This window comes from Diadema antillarum, unplaced genomic scaffold, assembly GCF_040938485.1.
Source record: "Diadema antillarum isolate AM-2024a unplaced genomic scaffold, OU_Dant_1.0 scf00000020, whole genome shotgun sequence".
Taxonomy (NCBI): Eukaryota; Metazoa; Echinodermata; class Echinoidea; order Diadematoida; family Diadematidae; genus Diadema; species Diadema antillarum.
The window spans coordinates 4,108,696-4,126,881 of record NW_027270909.1 but is presented as its reverse complement, the minus strand read 5'-3'; the positions used below and the strand labels follow the sequence as shown (position 1 = coordinate 4,126,881).

Here is an 18,186-nt window from a genome sequence, read left to right as displayed (position 1 = left end):
TTTGATATACTGAATTTAATTCAGCTTATTAATGATAAATTATAGGTTCTTATTGATTCGCTGCTCGAAGAAAGAAGAAATCAGCCGTTGACATTACCCAATTGTATACCATTCATGAGAGAAAGTTTATGTCTATATGTTTGCATAATATGTGTGGTTTGTTTGTACATGATTGTGTGTGCCGATACGGTGTACGTGCAGACCTCGGCTACACCCTACAGTTTGTTATTCCAAGGTTCCTCATTCCGTAAATGATCTAAAGATAAGGTTCGTTATTTCGAGTATGAAATAATATTTGTTATTTCGAAGGTTCGAGTGAAATAAGGTTTGTTATTCCGAAGGGTGGTAAATAAATTAAGACAAAAATGTACTGAAGTGTCGTTAATCCGAAAACGAAATAAGGCTCGTAATTCTGGCGGTTGTTATGAAGTATATGCATGCGTCTTACAATTTCGGATTAACGAGATCAGAATGATAAACTATGATCGATCATAATCCTTATGATGTAGGACCTAAATCATTGAAATGATACACTCATGGCAACTGGAATAAATTTATGTTCTTTAAAGGAACGTCGGCAGATAAATGTGTTTCCAGTTCATTTCATTTCTATTTAGTTCAGTTCAATTACGTAATGTCAACATTTTTCTATGAGAGTCATAAATTTTTACCGGCACATGATATTTGAATAAATGTACATAAATAAACTTAATTTAACATTTAAATAATTAAACACAATGAAATCACAGAAGTCAACAATACACATTTCCAATTCGAGAGACAAATATATGTATTTTATATATATATATATATATATATATATATATATATATATATTAAGTGTCTTCCAACTTAAGTAATAGGGGGGTTGATAGTGATGGCAGCCTCAGAAAAAAAAAACACAAATAGGAAACATGCAAATTGACGATTTGCCATTGAAACTAATCTTGTCTTGCGCTGATATCTCAAAGATATTGTTGAACGGCGTGAAAGGTACATAGGGGTACAAAGTTGTAATTTTACTGTGCGTATACTGAAGATCAGTGAAAATGTATTGCATTACGTATGCATTTACATGTTGCGTGAGTGGTCCCCGGGAGTGACTTCTGCATGGACGTAAGTAAGATTATGAGTGTATGCATGTGTTGATATTGAATGAATGTGTTTGTGTACTTATTTGTGTGTGTGTATCATAGCTATGAAATTGAAATGGCCTTTGTTGTTTTGTTATCGAATACATGCTTGAAGTGTATCTTTAAAAATCTGTGAATGAACGAATGAGTATCTTAAAGAGTCATTTAGATCAAATTTTGAAACAAAAATCGTGTTGCGTTACAATAAATGTGGATGATATTCTGAGAAGATATTATATTTGTTGAAGGATACCTGAAAGGAGTTTAAGGAGGAACATTGCTTTAAATCATGTAAATTGTGAGGTAAGGCGTTCAAAATATCCTGTCAGCGGTTCTTATTTGAGCTAAAATGAGTTGAGGATTATTCAGTTGATGATAAGTTGAATGTCAAGCTGGAAATGTGGGTATAGGCCCTATATTTTATTTAGATGTTATAAAATAGTCATGAAATAGGGAAGGGGTTGATTGTACTTATATCTTTCATATGCATGTTTGTTAACTAGTATGGATATCTTGTATTCTTAATGTACTTAGTAGATGACTAATGAAGGTTCTAGATGGGATGAATAATTGGCGTTGGTGCTTATACGATTCGCTCATTTTTTTGAAAGAATTAATAAGTTTATATTTGTTATGTTGCTATTTTCTCAAACAATGTTGCAATATTGGATGTGAGATAAACTAATGAATCGTATAAGATTAGGAGAGATCTTTCAGTTAGGAGACCTTTAAATCTGTAAAAAAAAAAATCGCTGTTTCTATACGGATTCAATATTTCGTTCCAGTTTAGATTGTAATCAGTGCCAAGTCCAAGAAACTTTGTGCAATATAGGTATAAGTGTATGACCAACATATTCCCGGGTGTTCGTTTACACTGTTCTAATAAGAATACAATTTCCCTTTTTAAATACCTGTATTTCATTTAAGTGATAACCCATTACATTTACACCATTTGGAAACTCTAACTCACAATAATTAAGTCGAGTAGTAAGAATTTCTAAATTTTGATACGAATGAAAAATATTCGTGGGATCTATTGTCAGCACAAGCAAAAAAAGTTTAGGAGTGTAGAAGAATTTTGAGCCCTGATGGTGGGACACGATCTAATTTTTGTGAGCTGTGAGATTGAAAAGTAGGCACTTCTCTGGTTATGCAGGTATAATAGTCTATGCAAACCAAGATAATTATAAGTGTCCTCATAATTATACCATTTAATCTAAATTATCGTGCTGACAAAAGAGCGATCTGATAAGCTTAACAAGCTTGCCTTTAAGTATATAGGTTTCGTCTTATTTCTTTGGCATTAACTACTATTATACACTTATATATTCAAACTTTCAAATATTGACCACCCTGTTTTACATTACATTTGCAATATTCTATCGTGTATCCTAGCTGGATACCATGTATCATTTTCATCTTGTTATCAGAGACGTATCGTTTATTGAAATATTTGAAAATGAATTGAAATTGAAATTGAAATAATCTTAATTCATGTATAGGTTTTCCCAGCCAATATCGTTTTTTTGTCATTAAGTTTCACGTAAAAAGCATGAATTTTATTCATATTTGCCCAGGCATCGAAATACTGTCATTCAAAAGTGTTTTCTTTATTCACATTGACAAAAGTCGGCGACCGATTTTGCATTTACGCATTAAAAAATCATTGAACGTATACATATACTTTTGCCGATGGCTGTTAAACTTCGCCTCCACCTGTCGCCAGGTCTTTAAAGTATTCAAATTCGCATATGGGCAAATAAATTCATATAAGAACCATTCAAAGAAATAGATTTAATAACTTTTTTTAAGTATAGTTACTTTAGAAGGATAGACCTTGCAATGAGTATTTGAAATGTAGTTAAACGGGAGAACCATTCTCGACTAGCACTTGCGCTAGCTATTGGTTCTCCCTTTAACAACATTATCTTCTGTTTGTTTTTTTGTTAATTGTTCAGAACCTTTGTCTATGCATATATGTCTATATTACATACTTATTCATTTTTTGTTGTCTTTTTCAGTGATAACTATATTATCATGAAATTAAATCAAATTACACCACATGTATTCTTATGTAAGATATATTAAGTATGTAAACATATGCATGCATATGAAGAGTTTGTTTGCAAAAACCGATAAGTCAATTTCTGAAGATTTTGAAGTACGGTCTCTGTCATAAATTACAAAATAATACCTTATTAAATGATATATTGGTCACTACATATGAAGGTATATTTTTGAAGTTATGGTCAAGAGAAGAAAGAAATTTCTTATTATTCTCTTTATTTTTCTTGACCTTTAATCGCAAATATCTCCATTTGACAAATATGGACTTATCGGTTTTTGCAAACAAACTCTTCATATACAGTTGTAAGTACCTTGTATAATGTCATTGTATTCTTATATAAGATTTTCATGTTAATCTTATCTTATGTAATTTCATGTTATCATATTCACATGTATATGTACAAATATGTTGTTAATAAACGCAACTCAATTCTACTCGACTCAAATTAGAACTATACGATGTCCAATAACAAGTACAGAAATTGCACTGCGTTTTTAATTGAATGTTAATAACGTCTATATACGTCCGGATCACACATAATAATGCAAATAAGTATGTAAATTTTCGTGAAGATCACTAATCTGTTTGATAATCATGATTAAAGCAAATATGTCAAATGATGGTTATAAACACTAATCTTATGATCATAAAGATGTAAATTAGAGGTAAACAAAGTCATGTGGTAACGTGACGAAATGAAAATGTTATATTGCAGTTTAATCAACATGTTTAGCAAAAAAAAATGTTGATGTTCAAATAAACAAAAGTAATGCTGATCATGATGATGACATGATTGTAAGATAAAACATAAAGGTCACATTCAATGATTATCTGGACATAATCAGTCTTGCTTACTATAGTATACTTGCGCTCTATTGCCGGTTCATTCTTACCAACCGTGTTCTTAAACTATTGACTATTTTTGACAGTGTTATTATGTTATTGTTTGGTATTAAAATAAATTTCATTTCATTTCATTTCATTATAACAATACCAATAGATTACCCTATGTTGTTATGAGCAAAAGTGAAATGGGTGTTTAATTTTACTTAAGTTTCTCTTATCTATAATGCCCATATATGCAAATTAAGATGCATTCATGAAATTGCCAACACACGATTCAATCAATAATCCTAACCGCAACAGCTGCTTGTTGGATGCTGTACCAGGATGCAGATCATTTCATGTGCCAATGGAGGTGACAAAAGTGACAAGATTGTGCAATATGTGTACAGTAAAAGCGTGGTGTCTACGTAATGTAAGTCTATATGTATCAGTAAGAAGTGGAAAGAATGTTAACTTTTCATTATTGTCTTAATTCGATTTGTTTATCTTTTCTACATCGGTGCCACATTGTATGAGAGGTTGATTCCTCTTTGTAACAGCAATACTCTGGCCTACACGTCATGGTATATCAAGAGCATACATCTGTTTTAATGGCCGATGCAATATAGTATGCAGATAGGGCTTACCGCAGTGTTAACTACTAGTAATATTCAACTATAAGAATAAGCGGAACGGACTAGTTCGTAAAAGCGTGGTAATCGAACTCTTTTGGGGTCTCAGGGAAATCCGCCATTATATCGGATCTCGACCTCTCTAACCGGAAAGTGTGGCCGCTGTCCGTAATCCGAGACCCAAGAGGATACACGTAGCGGCCAAAATCATTGATATATGCTCCGTCATCAACAATAACATCCGGTTACTCGATCTTTACTAACCGGCAAATACAGATGTATTGTTTTTCATGCTTCATGAACGAAAAGAACGAGGATAAGTTGATGCATAATGAAGGAGAGCAAGGGAGAGAGAGAGAGAGAGAGAGAGAGAGATAAGAACGTATATTGTATCCTCGTCAATCTGAATTATATGTCTTTTAGATTTCATGCAGTGCAAACAGAATTTGGTCAAGCTATTCATTGCAACCCTATTGTAATTCAGAAAAAAGCAAAACAAAACAAGGATAAAAACACATAAAAGAAAAATAATTGGTTAGTAGTAATTATGTAATATAATTTTGCAACTTATATTATAGTGCCAGGGTTAAGTTTTGGTAATCATGATATTTCACTTTGTTGTGTAATTATGATATTGGGTACAGCCGTAAAAATATATTTCATCGTAGATTTTGCATTGTGAGCGATATCTAGCGCAGTTTTGGATGCAAGGCACGACTTGAAAGTCACGAAGATTGATTATTCCTCCGATGTCGGCAATATAATAAATCATTCCTTCTTTGTATGCTTTGACACCTTTATACGCAATATGTATGAAATTCAATCAATAAAGCGTTGAATCTACGGGATTTCGGTTATTTCAAGATTTTTCATTCTTTCGGTATTATTCATTTTCTTTATTTCGTATTATAGTGTAATAGGTTCACTTTCAGTGAAACGATAGGATACTAGAGACGATTCCATTGTACGATTATCATATTAAAAAAACATGAAAGGTAAAATTTGAAAAGCCATGTCACAGGGTGAATGTCAAAGGTAGAAACAGCAAAGTTAAGAAAAAAATGTGAAATACTAAAAGTGATATTGTCAACTTGTTGCACTTACCATCAGACAAAAACAGTGTGTGCGTGTGATATAAAATTATATAGGGGGCCTATGTTTATATTTATATGTTTAGGCCCTATACAAAGATAATATAATATAGAGAGATCGAGAGAAAGATCGATAAATAACGCTAACTCTGTTTTGAAAGACATGAGCTCAAATGAATGGCACAGTATATGTGATAATCAAAATGTTAGTGAACAATAATTTCTAAGGGTTTATAGGTTACGTGTAATCGACAAAGGTCCTACTACAAATCCATTGCAAATGTGCATTAATGTTCCTAACCCTTGAATATTGTGCCAGAGTTGAATCGTGTGTAATGATGATTATTGTAAAGTGTGTGCGTTTTTTAAAACTTTTTATAACATTAATGTATTCAACGGATTTCAAATGATTCAAATAGAATTCACTAGCTGAAAGAGAAGAGAGAGGAAGAAAGAATTGAAGAGTTTGTTTGCAAAAACCGATAAGTCCATTTTTGAAGATTTTGAAGTACGGTCTCTGTCATAAAGTACAAAATAATACCTTTTAAATGATATATTGGTCACTACATATACAGGTATATTTTTGAAGTTATGGTCAAAAGAAGCAACAATTTTCTCATTATTCTCTTTATTTTTCTTGACCTTTAATCGCAAATATATCTCCATTTGACAAATATGGACTCATCGGTTTTTGCAAACAAACTCTTCAAATATTGCAGCCTACATGCATGTTTGATTTTCCTGAAGACAAACAGTAAAATACTCCAAAGGATGTCTTGTTCATTAAAGGAAACCAAAATCAAAAGAACAATGTGGATTAAGTGAAAGCAGCAACATTAGTAGAATACATTAGTGAAAGTTTGAGGAAAATCGCATAAAAAGGCGATGCAAAAGTCACGACAATAATTTTTAAAGTTTTGTTGTTGGAACCACTGGATCAGGAGACTACAAGAGAGTGTGATGTCATTTTATTTTTTGGATAACAATATAAAGAAAAAAAAAGAGAATTCCCCCATTTAAAAAAAAAATCATTTTCATGAAAATTACACATTCCATCAATTTGATACTGACATAATGTTAAGGGAAGTAATAATTCCCCCTGCTTTCTGAAAGCGGTTAGTCAAGTGCTCATTCATTGTGCTAGAAAAGTGAAATGATGTTGAATTGTCCTTATAAATTCATTTCCTTTAATAAATATTGTTGTCCACACAAGTTAGGCTGAAAGCGAGGTCCGAGAGAGATTAAACAACCTACTAAATATAAGCCTTTGTTGATGCACTGTCGAATTCGGATGAGAGTCTGACTTTGATGGCGCTGTAGCTGAAGCTCATACAGTCAATCCCACAATGCACCATCGCTCTCCACTTCCTTTTCAACTTTGATTGTTTTCCTGGGGTATACATGTGAGTGAACGTCCCAGAAATCCTACTTTTTGTCGGCATTTAGAGATCCATCTTCTTATTATGTCTGTAAAAATGAAAAGCTCATACATTAATGTTATTACTTATTTCTTTATTTTACAGCGAGGACGTCCGTGAACCATGTCTGACGCGGAAGGGTGAGTGTAATTTATTACATTTTACATGGGAATAAATGTGCCGTACAGTATTCAGGCTGCCTCGACTCTGGCAGCGTAAACTGGGTGTGTGTGTGTGTGTGCGTCGTGACGAGTGAGACCATGACCAGATTATGTTTCAGAAATGGAACTCACATGCGTAGACCTCGACCGCTACATGAGACAGTGGGGAAGAAGCAAAAATCTTGTGCAATAGTAGAAAAGTAGCATTAACATGAACGATGTTTCGACGAGGATGAGAACAGATATAGATCTACACAGACTGTGTACGGTCGATGTACAACTGTACTTCTATTTTTTTTTTTACTAACATTAGACTTCTCACGTCATGTTGCTGTTGCAATGAGGGAAATCTCAATAACATCAATAGGCCTATCAAACGTTAGAGTAAAACCCCCACCAATTTTCGGCCAGCCTCCAAAATCTGGATACTTGCCACTTATCACACGCCAGCAAATTCTAATGAGTTAATACCGTCACAACACATGCATTATCACATCGTTTCACATACTGGCACTCGTTCACTAACACTAACGCCCAACGGTTAACAAGTTACAGGAGAGTTCCTGAGTCACCTCTAAAAATTGGAAAAAAATCTTTCTAAAATCCCAAATTTTGCCGTCAAAAATGCAGAATCGGAGCAACTTTTCCAAAGCACGCGTGAATTGGGTCCCGTTTAAAGAATCAGGGTTGCCGAAAAAGCGTTAAAATTTGAAAAATTATGCCGTTCTGTCGCGAGATTTTTCGCTTATGGCAAGCTCAGAGTGTGATGGTATCCTCAAAGACACAAAAGAAAAACAAAATATCCGTACATGCCGAGATGCATATTAAAATATCCCCCGTTGAAAGCTGTGAAATGGTAGCTGGGCCGCTGATTGGCTGATCGCCCGGCCGTCCGCTTCCCTGCACAGCGCAGTGTGCGAGATTCACTGGACCCATATTCTGCTCCATGGATCAGTGTGGTGCGATGCAGTGAATAAATGTACAAGACAAAGGGCTGAATGCAAGTGCTGAGTCACCAAAATTCGGACACGGCCGGGCGCCGCAATGTCCCCGATGCAGCCTTGTGCTGACAAGGTATGGCGCGCACTCATTTTTCATGTCAGGGTGTGTCCGAATTTTGGAGAGGCTGTCCGAATATTGGGGAATTGACAAGGTGATGATATTTGGGGATTTAGTGAAATTTTATGATGTATTTGACAAAATCAATATTAGGAAGAAGTAGGTTGATATATTCAACATACACTGTTATGAATATAATTTTGTAGAGTATTATTTGAGTTGAGAAAATATTGCAGAAAAGATTACAGTAAGTGTCAGAAAATTTGTGGTTTTACCTACAGTAGGCCTACTGGCCCAATCGGTGAAGGGCTTCTCACACACTAATTAATTAGGGGTGCGTTTATCTAAAAATTTTCTGAGTTGAACGGCCCAAGGCAGCTGTGCAGTGACAACATCTGAATCGCGATTGTATGATGCCGATGGTTAGATAATCGCGGCACCCCGAGAATCGCGTTTCGAACCATGTTCGCTAACACCATTCCAAATGCGTTTTGAAACGTGATTCTCACTCTCAAGTTAGATGAATGCAGCCCAACTGTTGGGTCTACCAACACTACAACAGACGAGTCTGGTCGCAGGCGCGGGGCAGTCCAGAAATGCTGTGTGGTGTCTTCAAGAAGACACTTTGAAACAGCGTCTGTATCCAACAAACGTACGCTATGTATGAAAACATTGCGGTAAAATAGAATCTTTTAAACACTCGTTACTACTTACAAGTGTTAGAAAATCTCTAATGGTTCTATGTTTCGCTTGAAATGGCATGCTACTTTGCAAGCTCTGTATGGTATCCATCAGTGGCAACACAAGCAATGAGCACAGTGCGAATATTAAGTTCATTACATGCTGAAAGGGTCGATCATTTGATCTACAGGGCTGTAGAGTCTAGATCTAAATGTAGAAATCACAGCAACTTTTTCTGTGTTGTCTTTGAGAAGCTAAAGTTAGTTTTTCCCTTTTCCTCAGCCAAGTTTTGCGGTAGTGCCTGTAGCTTTTATCCTAAAGCCGTTGAACTGTCAGTAGATGTTTTTTTTTTTTTTTTAATGTGTATGTGCTGCCCCTTCTTATATCTTTTCTCTTTCTTTTCGATCTTTTCGCCTTTCATTTTCAGATAGTTCTATTCCTAAGCTAAATTTACTTTTTTTTTCCTGATTAGACTCTAATCATTTCTTTGTGAGTTTCCTCTTGTATAACTTTCTCAATATTCTATTCCTAAGCTAAATTTACTTTTTTTTTTCCTGATTAGACTCTAATCATTTCTTTGTGAGTTTCCTCTTGTATAACTTTCTCAATATTCTATTCAGTCTTAGATAATCTACTCTTACTTTCTAACTAGAATTTCTTTCCTTCATCATAGGTTATCTTTCCCACCATCTACCTTTCTTTTCTCTCCAATACCTTTTTAGCTCACCTGAGCCAAAGGCTCAAGTGAGCTATTGCGATCGCCCTTCGTCCGGCGTCCGTCGTGCGTCGTGCGTCGTGCGTCGTGCGTCGTGCGTCGTCCGTCGTCCGTCGTGCGTCGTCCGTCGTCCGTCGTGCGTCGTGCGTAAACTTTTTACATTTTCATCTTCTTCTTGAAAACCCCATGACCGATTTTCATCAAACTTGGCAGGTAGCATCCCTAGGGGGTTAGGAACTCAATTTGTTAAAATGGGCACCATGCCCCACCCAGGGGGCCCCCAGGGGGGCCCAAACCCCCCAAAATTAAGGAATCTGTAAAAATCTTCTTCTCTAGAACCAGAAGTGATAGAGCTAAGTTAATACTATGAGTTAGTACATTGATGACTGTAGTTTCAAGTTTGTTCATGGCAGAATCAGGGGTGCCCCCCTTGGGACCCAGGGGAGGGGGGTGGGGAAGGGTTCTAATGGGGCCTAAATTGTACATTTTCATCTTCTTCTTGAGAACTCCATGACCCATTTTCACCAAACTTGGCAGGTAGCATCCCTAGGGGGTTAGGAACTCCATTTGTTAAAATGGGCACCATGACCCACCCAGGGGGCCCCCAGGGGGCCCAAACCCCCCAATATTAAGGAATCCGCAAAAATCTTCTTCTCTAGAACCAGAAGTGATAGAGCTAGGTTAATACTATGAGTTAGCACATTGATGACTGTAGTTTCAAGTTTGTTCATGGCAGAATCAGGGGTGCCCCCCTTGGGACCCAGGGGGGGGGGGGGGGGTGAGGAGGGGTCCTAATGGGGCCTAAATTGTACATTTTTATCTTCTTCTTGAGAACCCCATGACCCATTTTCACTAAACTTGGCAGGTAGCATCCCTAGGGGGTTAGGATCTCAATTTGTTAAAATGGGCACCATGCCCCGCCCAGGGGGCCCCCAGGGGGCCCAAACCCCCCAAATGAAGGAATCTTTAAAAATCTTCTCTAGAATCAGAAGTTATAGAGCTGAGATAATACTATGAGTGAGTACATTAATGACTGTAGTTTCAAGTTTGTTCATAGGAGATCCAGGGGTGCCCCTCTTGGGGGTAGGGGGGGGGGGGGTGGTTGGAAGGGTCCAAATAGGGGCCTGAATTGTACATTTTCATCTTCTTCCTGAAAACCTCATGATGGATTTTTGTCAAACTTGGCAGGTAGCATCCCTAGGTGGTCAGGATCTCAATTTATCAAACTGGGCACCATGCCCCACCCAGAGGGCCCCAGGGGGCCCCAATTCCCCCAAATTAAGGAATCTTGAAAAAATTGGGCCCTTATTGTACATTTTCATCTTCCACTTGAGAATGCCTCGTCAAATTTTGGTAGAGCTGTGAATAATTTAGATTAGTGACTGCGTGAATGGTGAACTTGCGATACTCAGGTGAGCGCTAGACCCGCGGGTCTCTTGTCTTATATTTCATTCTGATTTGTCCTTTTCTATATTTCATTGTTGATTTGCATTTTGTAAATTCCTTCCTTCCCATTCATTTCAGCTTTCATCCAGTTTCGATTCATCTCTCATTCTATTACTCTACCTAGAGTTTTCTAGTGTTTTTTTGTTTCTTTATTTTTTCTTTGCTTTTCTCTCCTCTACTTCATAATGCAAGTTTTTCTTCTTTCTGCCCTTTGATTATCTTTGGTTTTTATTTTCAGTGTACAGTCTGTACTTTCTAATTGTTTGTAAAACTTTTGTTTAATTTTTCAAGTTTTAACTTTTTACTATCTTTTCATCCATGTCCTTTTCCTGTTTCTATCTTTTCTCTGTAATTCCTTCACCTTGTCTTATAACCACATTTTCACAATCTTCTTTAATACACACACACACACATGCACACACACACACACACACACACTCACACACAACACGAACAACAACCCCAAAACCTTGATTAATTGCTACCACGACTCTGAGCTGAGGGAATGGTGGGGGAAAAAAAACAAACTTTTAAGAATGATACCGTTAACAGAGGAATTTGCTCTCATCACCATGAAATCGCTACATTCAGGTCAATCACACTCACTGCCGTGCCCTGAACATGTTTTCCGTGCAGAGCAGTGAGATTCTGTGCAACACAGTTATTGCAGAGTAAACTGGCTACAATGTACATATTGGACAAGCGTGAAAGTGTCTGAACGACGAAAATTCCACAAGACAACTCTGGCTTGCATTTGTGGCTTGTGAATTGTGTAGCGACTGTCTGTAGTCCTACAGTACATACACTGGATAGTTGTGTGGCAAGCTACACTATAGATTGTATACTACTGTAGTACTGCAACTGTTGATGTTTACCCTTCTGTTGGAATGAAATGCTAATAAAACAGGCAATTATATATCACAGTTTTATTTACAGTATTTTGTTATTATGTGGTTTGCCTTTGTTAGAGTACAATGTACGTACAAACGTATGTACATTTTTGTGTGACGGTGACACTTGACTGCTGCCCTATGATGAAATGAAGGTTCCCTCTCCTGACACATTAGGGTGAGGAGAATACCCTCAAACATCGAACCCAATTACTTCATTACTGAGGGCTCAGAAAACAAATTAATGCCCATATTTTGTAGCTAAAATAAAACACCAGGCATATTAGTTGCGAAATAGTATGAGTTGCTCTATTCTTGTAATAGATCCCCCCCCCCCCCCGCTTTTTCTTTTTTTTTTTTTTTTTTGGGGGGGGGGGGATGATTTCAAATGTAAATTACTCGTTTTGTTTTTAATCTATATACAGTACACATTGTTTATAGACTACAATTATCCCTGTTGTCAATTTCAGGTAGCATCGTTAAATGTGTTGCTTTCATGACATTCTCGCCCTTTTCCCCTACAGAGATGATGCCCCTGCAGCGCCCTCTGTGGCCGTTGGTGGTGCAATGGATGTCAACACTGCCCTCCAGGAAGTGCTGAAGACTGCCCTCATCCATGACGGTCTGGCCCGTGGACTGCACGAGGCGACCAAGGCCCTGGACAAGCGCCAGGCCCACCTGTGTGTCCTCTCCAACAACTGCGACGAACCGGCTTACAAGAACCTTGTCGAGGCCCTCTGTGTAGAGCATAACATCAACATCTTGAAGGTACAACTACATTCAGACTCTGACTTGACCTACTCTTGTACTAGTACAGGGGAAACTCGGTATAACGAACACTGCTATAACGAGATATCGGTTATAACGAGGAAATTCTCTCGGTCCCAAATTTCCTTCCACACAAGTCTATGTAAAATGCTACTCTTATAGCGAGATCGGCTATAACGAAATAACTGCTATAACGAGATAAATTTTGTGACTTCCAAACAAAGAAAAACATAGTAAATCAAACCTGCTATAGCGAGGTAAAGCAAAATGCCTTCGGTAAAGCTTACTTCGCCTGTGCTATCATCTTCCGAGATTGTAAAGCTTGATGCGCCAAAAACTGTCTTGTACACACATAGTCATTTTCTTCAGTGCACTCCAGCTAGCACTGCATGTTGTACGTGTGAAGTGTGTGTGTGCACGCACACTGATACATGCAGAAAATATGGTGGGACGGCCATATGTATACATGACATCATCATGACGTTTAGCAGGTGTGAGGCAATCTGATGCTGTGATTGGCCTTCTACTTAGGGAATTCCCCGTCTTCACACACACGCAGTCATGATGTACATACAGAATGTGTCACATACACACACAGCATTGTACAGACCATATTCAAGCTTTCCACACAACACACACCCATAACCACATACCAATCCACAGACGATCTTGATACAATCGCAAGCTATATAAATTTACAAATTCAAACATCTACAATTAATAAGAAACACATTCTTGATATTGGATTTCCTTGGCGAAAAACATCTTCTTACCCATAAAGGTGAGTAATTCCCTCACACACAATATCAAGTTATCAGTATTGATTAAAATATGATGGGTAGTCCCACATGTGCAAATTAATGTCTTTATTTTATGCCTTCTTTTATGCCTACTGATATAACGAGATATCGGCTATAACGAGGAAAATGACTCGGTCCCGACCATCTCGTTATATCGAGTTTCCACTGTATACAGCTGGAGGTATAGTGCAGGAGCATGACTCCCTGAATACAATCTGTTGCCTTCCTACACACTGATGGTAATTCTGACATCCCAATGCTGTCCACGTCTGACAGTGATCAACCATGAGGTTATTTGCTGGTGCAAGTAAAGAAATAACTCTGTGGAGAGCAGTTTGGAGAGTGATTTCGTATTTTATTTGAAGCTGAAACTTATCTACATTTCTAATCCTTACTTCATAGAAGATGAGTACTGGTAATTCCAAGGAGCAATAAAACATTGATTTCATCATGTGTGACGTGAAAATTTGGCTGGCATGTGAGATAGGGTTTTGAGTGCTTCTAACAAGATGAAAGTTACTATAAGAAAAGTGTAATGTAAGATCAGTTATTACATTCTTTTTGATGGTAAACGTGGTTGCATGACCCATATTAAATTTGACTCTTGCACGACATCTCATTTGACACAGCAGTGAGCCTGGTATTCCACAGACTTCTTTAGTAAGACAGGATTACAGCAAGCAGCAAGGAAATACCACTGTGATTTCATGATTTTGATTTTGGTGCACCTTTTGACATTGTTAGATCCTGATTTTCCTTTTGATACATTTTCTTTCTTTTTGTTGAGATTAATTTTGTGTTCCGTGAATGTATCTGCCCAGTGAGGATAGTAAGGTTCCCTCTCCTGACCTTTTGGATGAGGAGGAAACCCTCAAACATCGAACCCAAACATTTAAACTTCTGAGGGCAGCTGCATTTTGATACAGACAGTGAAAAAGAGGGCATTTCCTTGTCAAAGTATGAAACACAAACTGCATTGATTAGAATTTTAGGAGAGTCGTGTCCACCATCCTGTTCTGAATTCTGCAGCCAGGCACAGATTTAGAAATGTATCTCCTCATATCAGGGATGAAAACAAAACAATATAAAAAGAATGGGACCTAGGAGATTACCTTGGTATATTAGGTATCTGGCTATATCTGAACTCGTTAACAAGCTTCCACTGTAAAGCACAATCTTCTAGTGGTGTATAAAGGAGTGGTGCAAGTGTGTGACACTATACTTCTCAGAAATCTCACAAGTTGCAGACAAAAGTAGAATATAACTGGTGAGAGATTGCATATTTTTCAGCCAATGATGACAAAAGTGAGCAAAATTTGTTCCGCTCTCACAGGTTGACGACAACAAGAAGCTTGGGGAGTGGTCAGGACTCTGCAAGATTGACAAGGAAGGGAAGGCCCGTAAAGTAGTGGCCTGCAGCTGTGTGGTTGTCAAGGTATGTGTATATTTGAAGAGTTTGTTCGCAAAAACCAATTAGTTCATATTTGCCAAATGGAGATATTTGTGATTAAAGGTCAAGAAAAATAAAGAGAATAATAAGAAAATTTTTGCTTCTTTTGACCATAACTTCAAAAATGTACCTTTATATGTAGTGACCAATATATCATTTTAAAGGTATTATTTTGTACTTTATGACAGAGACTGTACTTCAAAATCTTCAAAAATGGACTTATTGGTTTTTGCGAACAAACTCTTCATTTCATCCTTACCTCTGCCAAAGAAAAAGGTTATGTTTTCATTGACATTTGTTTCTTTGTTTGTTTGTTTGTGTGCAAAATAACTCGAAAATTTCTGGATGGATTTGGATGAATTTAATGCAGAAAAAGTTTATTATGACACAAGGAACAGAGGATTGAATTTTGGTAGTGATCCAGGAATTTTTATGGATTTAATAATTTTTTTAAATTTTTCATGGGAAATTGTTGAGAAATTACAGGCATGTGTTGGTGGAAACAAAGAGGAAAAAATCTCTTTGGGTTGAAATAAGTTGCTGGCCGGCTTGGAGGAGGTCTGCACTTTCCGACTACAGCGAGTTTTTTTTTTTATGCCTCCGCCAACGAAGTGGCCGGAGGCATTATGTTTTCGGGCCGTCCGTCCGTCCGTCCCGTTTTGTTTTTGCCGATATCTCAAGAACCGTGTGGTGGTTTTACATCAAACTTGGTATGAGGGTATATCCTGATTACATGTGTACAGGATGTCTCATTATATCAGGGTATGAATTTAAAACAAAGAAATACAAAAATTTGACCCACAGGAGCACCTTGTGATAAGTTTTTATCATCCGACCTCTATATAACAAGGTTTGACTCTGTTAGGTTTAACAGGCAGTGCATATCAATAAAATCTTCAAGTTTTAGTCAGTCACTAGGCAGTTGCCTCTCACCACTTAACTTGCCCAATGCAGGACTACGGAAGGGAAACACCAGCCCTGGACGTGATCAAGGATTACTTCAGCAAGTAAATGTCACCTGGCCCGGGCACTACCGTTGGCTGTGAGCACCGAAGCGCTCCCTGAATGGCATTTCTGACCGCGAACATCAAAGGGTAGGAGGGAGTACTCTGAACACGCGTGTGTTGGGGGACTCCCTCCAAAGATGAACATCCTTTGTACCATTTTATTGGCTCTGGGGTAACCATCATCAATAAAAGCAACATCCAACAAGCGTAGTCACTGTTGTCAGTTTGTGTTTTATTTTTTCATGTACAAATTGTATTTTCATAGTTTGATTTTGTTTGCATCTACAGTCAATCTTGCTGAAGTTGACCTCACATAAGTCAAATAATGGCCTAAGTGGAAGGTTCTTTCATGTCCTCTTTGTATATTCCATTAATTTTAATCCCTCATAGGTCACATTTTCTCTCAGTTGAAGCTATTTCTCAAGTCCAAATTATACAACGCTGCACATTGGCACAGGTCCGATGGTCCCTGACCAGTAAAAATCACTGTCGGACCAGTTATTTTTTCAGGAGTTGACCAGTAAGGAATGGACAAACTGGGTACCTTTTGGTCTGACAGCTAGGTTGGACCAAAAAAAATGGGTAAACTTAGTGTGCAGCTGTGCCAAATAGATTTGACTTTAATAGGCGAGGTTGACTGTATCGTGCTGTGTATCGATCTGACAGTTTAGACGCCTTGGCAGAAGTTTGGTGCATTTTTGTGTGTTTGTGATTGTGAGTGATTGTGCATGTGTTTGTGCTAGTGTTTGTGCCAGTTGAGTTTTGCGTCATTATTTTTATTATCTGACGAAGATTCTGCTAGGATCGAAAGCTCAGGCCCCTTTTGACTCCATTTTACTTCATTGGCTCGCCTTCATTGGATAAGCAGTTTTCAGCAGCTTTTTTTTTTGCTACATTATTTTTATTAATACAAATGATGGTGTTGGTTCTTCTGGTCTCTCATTCGGCGTATGTAAAATTTTGCGGGAAGAGAAAAACATTGCTTGATCGACACTAATCATGGAAGCAAATTATCCACAAACAAGTTACTAATTGGGCAACACCAACACCATCAGCAGCAACATATGAGACCTTTGACAACATTAGTGAATCCATACATAATGTTTTTTATGCCTCCGCCACGAAGTGGTGCCGGAGGCATTATGTTTTCGGGTTGTCCGTCCGTCCGTCCTTCCGTCCGTCCGTCCGTCCGTCTTTCCGTCCGTCCGTAATGGATTTTGTGGACAAGGTAACTATCAAAAGCTGTTGAGGTATCCTAATGAAACTTGGCATGTATGTGTATTAGGGGGTGAAGTTGTGCCTATCAACTTTTGGGTGCACGTGCTCAAGGTCAAAGGTCAAGGTCAAATACATAAAATTTCACTATTTCCACCATATCTAAGTAATGCCTGAAGATATTTTCTTGAAACTTAGTGCATACATGTATTACCCAATTTAGATTCTCTGGTGAAAGTTTGGGTCATGAGGTCAAAGGTCAAAGGTCAAAAGGTCGAGTGAAAGTATTAAAACTTCTTTTTTTTCTCTGTAAATTGGAAAATTGTTCAAGGTATCTTCATGGAACATAGTATATACATGTACTGACTGGCAGTGATTATCTAGAGAATGTAGGGTTCATGGGGTCAAAGGTCAGGGGTCAAAGGTCAAGTGCAACACTTCAAAATTTTACTATTTCCCTCATGTTCATGCAATGCCAGCAGGATTATTTTTTTTTTTTTAACACTTGGTGTATGCATGTGTAACGTAATAGAAATTCTCTGGAGAGTTTTTTTTTTTCCTTTTTTTATGCCTCAAAGGTCAAAAGGTCAAAGATCAAGTGAAAGTGCTGAACTAACTTTTTCCTCCATATCTCGGAAGTGGCTCAATTTATCGTGAAACTTACTGCATATTTATGCATGTTCTACCTGAAAGTGATTATCTTATGAATTTTAGGGTCAAAGGCCAGATGAACATGGTAACAATTTACTATTCAGTACAGAAATTGCACTTTTTCTCCATACTGGTACCATGAAAATTACTCAATGCATAAATGTATGAATGGGTCA

General features: G+C 37.5%; 1 protein-coding gene across 1 annotated transcript; it reads left to right on the top strand.

Moving 5' to 3' along the window:
- The first annotated feature begins 7,249 nt into the window (after positions 1-7,249).
- On the top strand, positions 7,250-16,354 carry LOC139729102 (small ribosomal subunit protein eS12-like). The gene is made up of 4 exons (XM_071640030.1): positions 7,250-7,307; positions 12,644-12,887; positions 15,021-15,122; positions 16,092-16,354. The coding sequence occupies exons 1-4, from the start codon at positions 7,291-7,293 to the stop codon at positions 16,146-16,148; spliced, it is 420 nt and encodes a 139-aa protein (XP_071496131.1). The 5' UTR covers positions 7,250-7,290; the 3' UTR covers positions 16,149-16,354.
- Positions 16,355-18,186: the final 1,832 nt, after the last annotated feature.

Excerpts from the sequence above, each read along its gene's own strand:
- LOC139729102 (XM_071640030.1), top strand. Across the intron at positions 12,888-15,020 it reads ATAACATCAACATCTTGAAG|GTTGACGACAACAAGAAGCT; the intron begins GTACAACTACAT and ends CCGCTCTCACAG. Across the intron at positions 15,123-16,091 it reads GCAGCTGTGTGGTTGTCAAG|GACTACGGAAGGGAAACACC; the intron begins GTATGTGTATAT and ends TGCCCAATGCAG.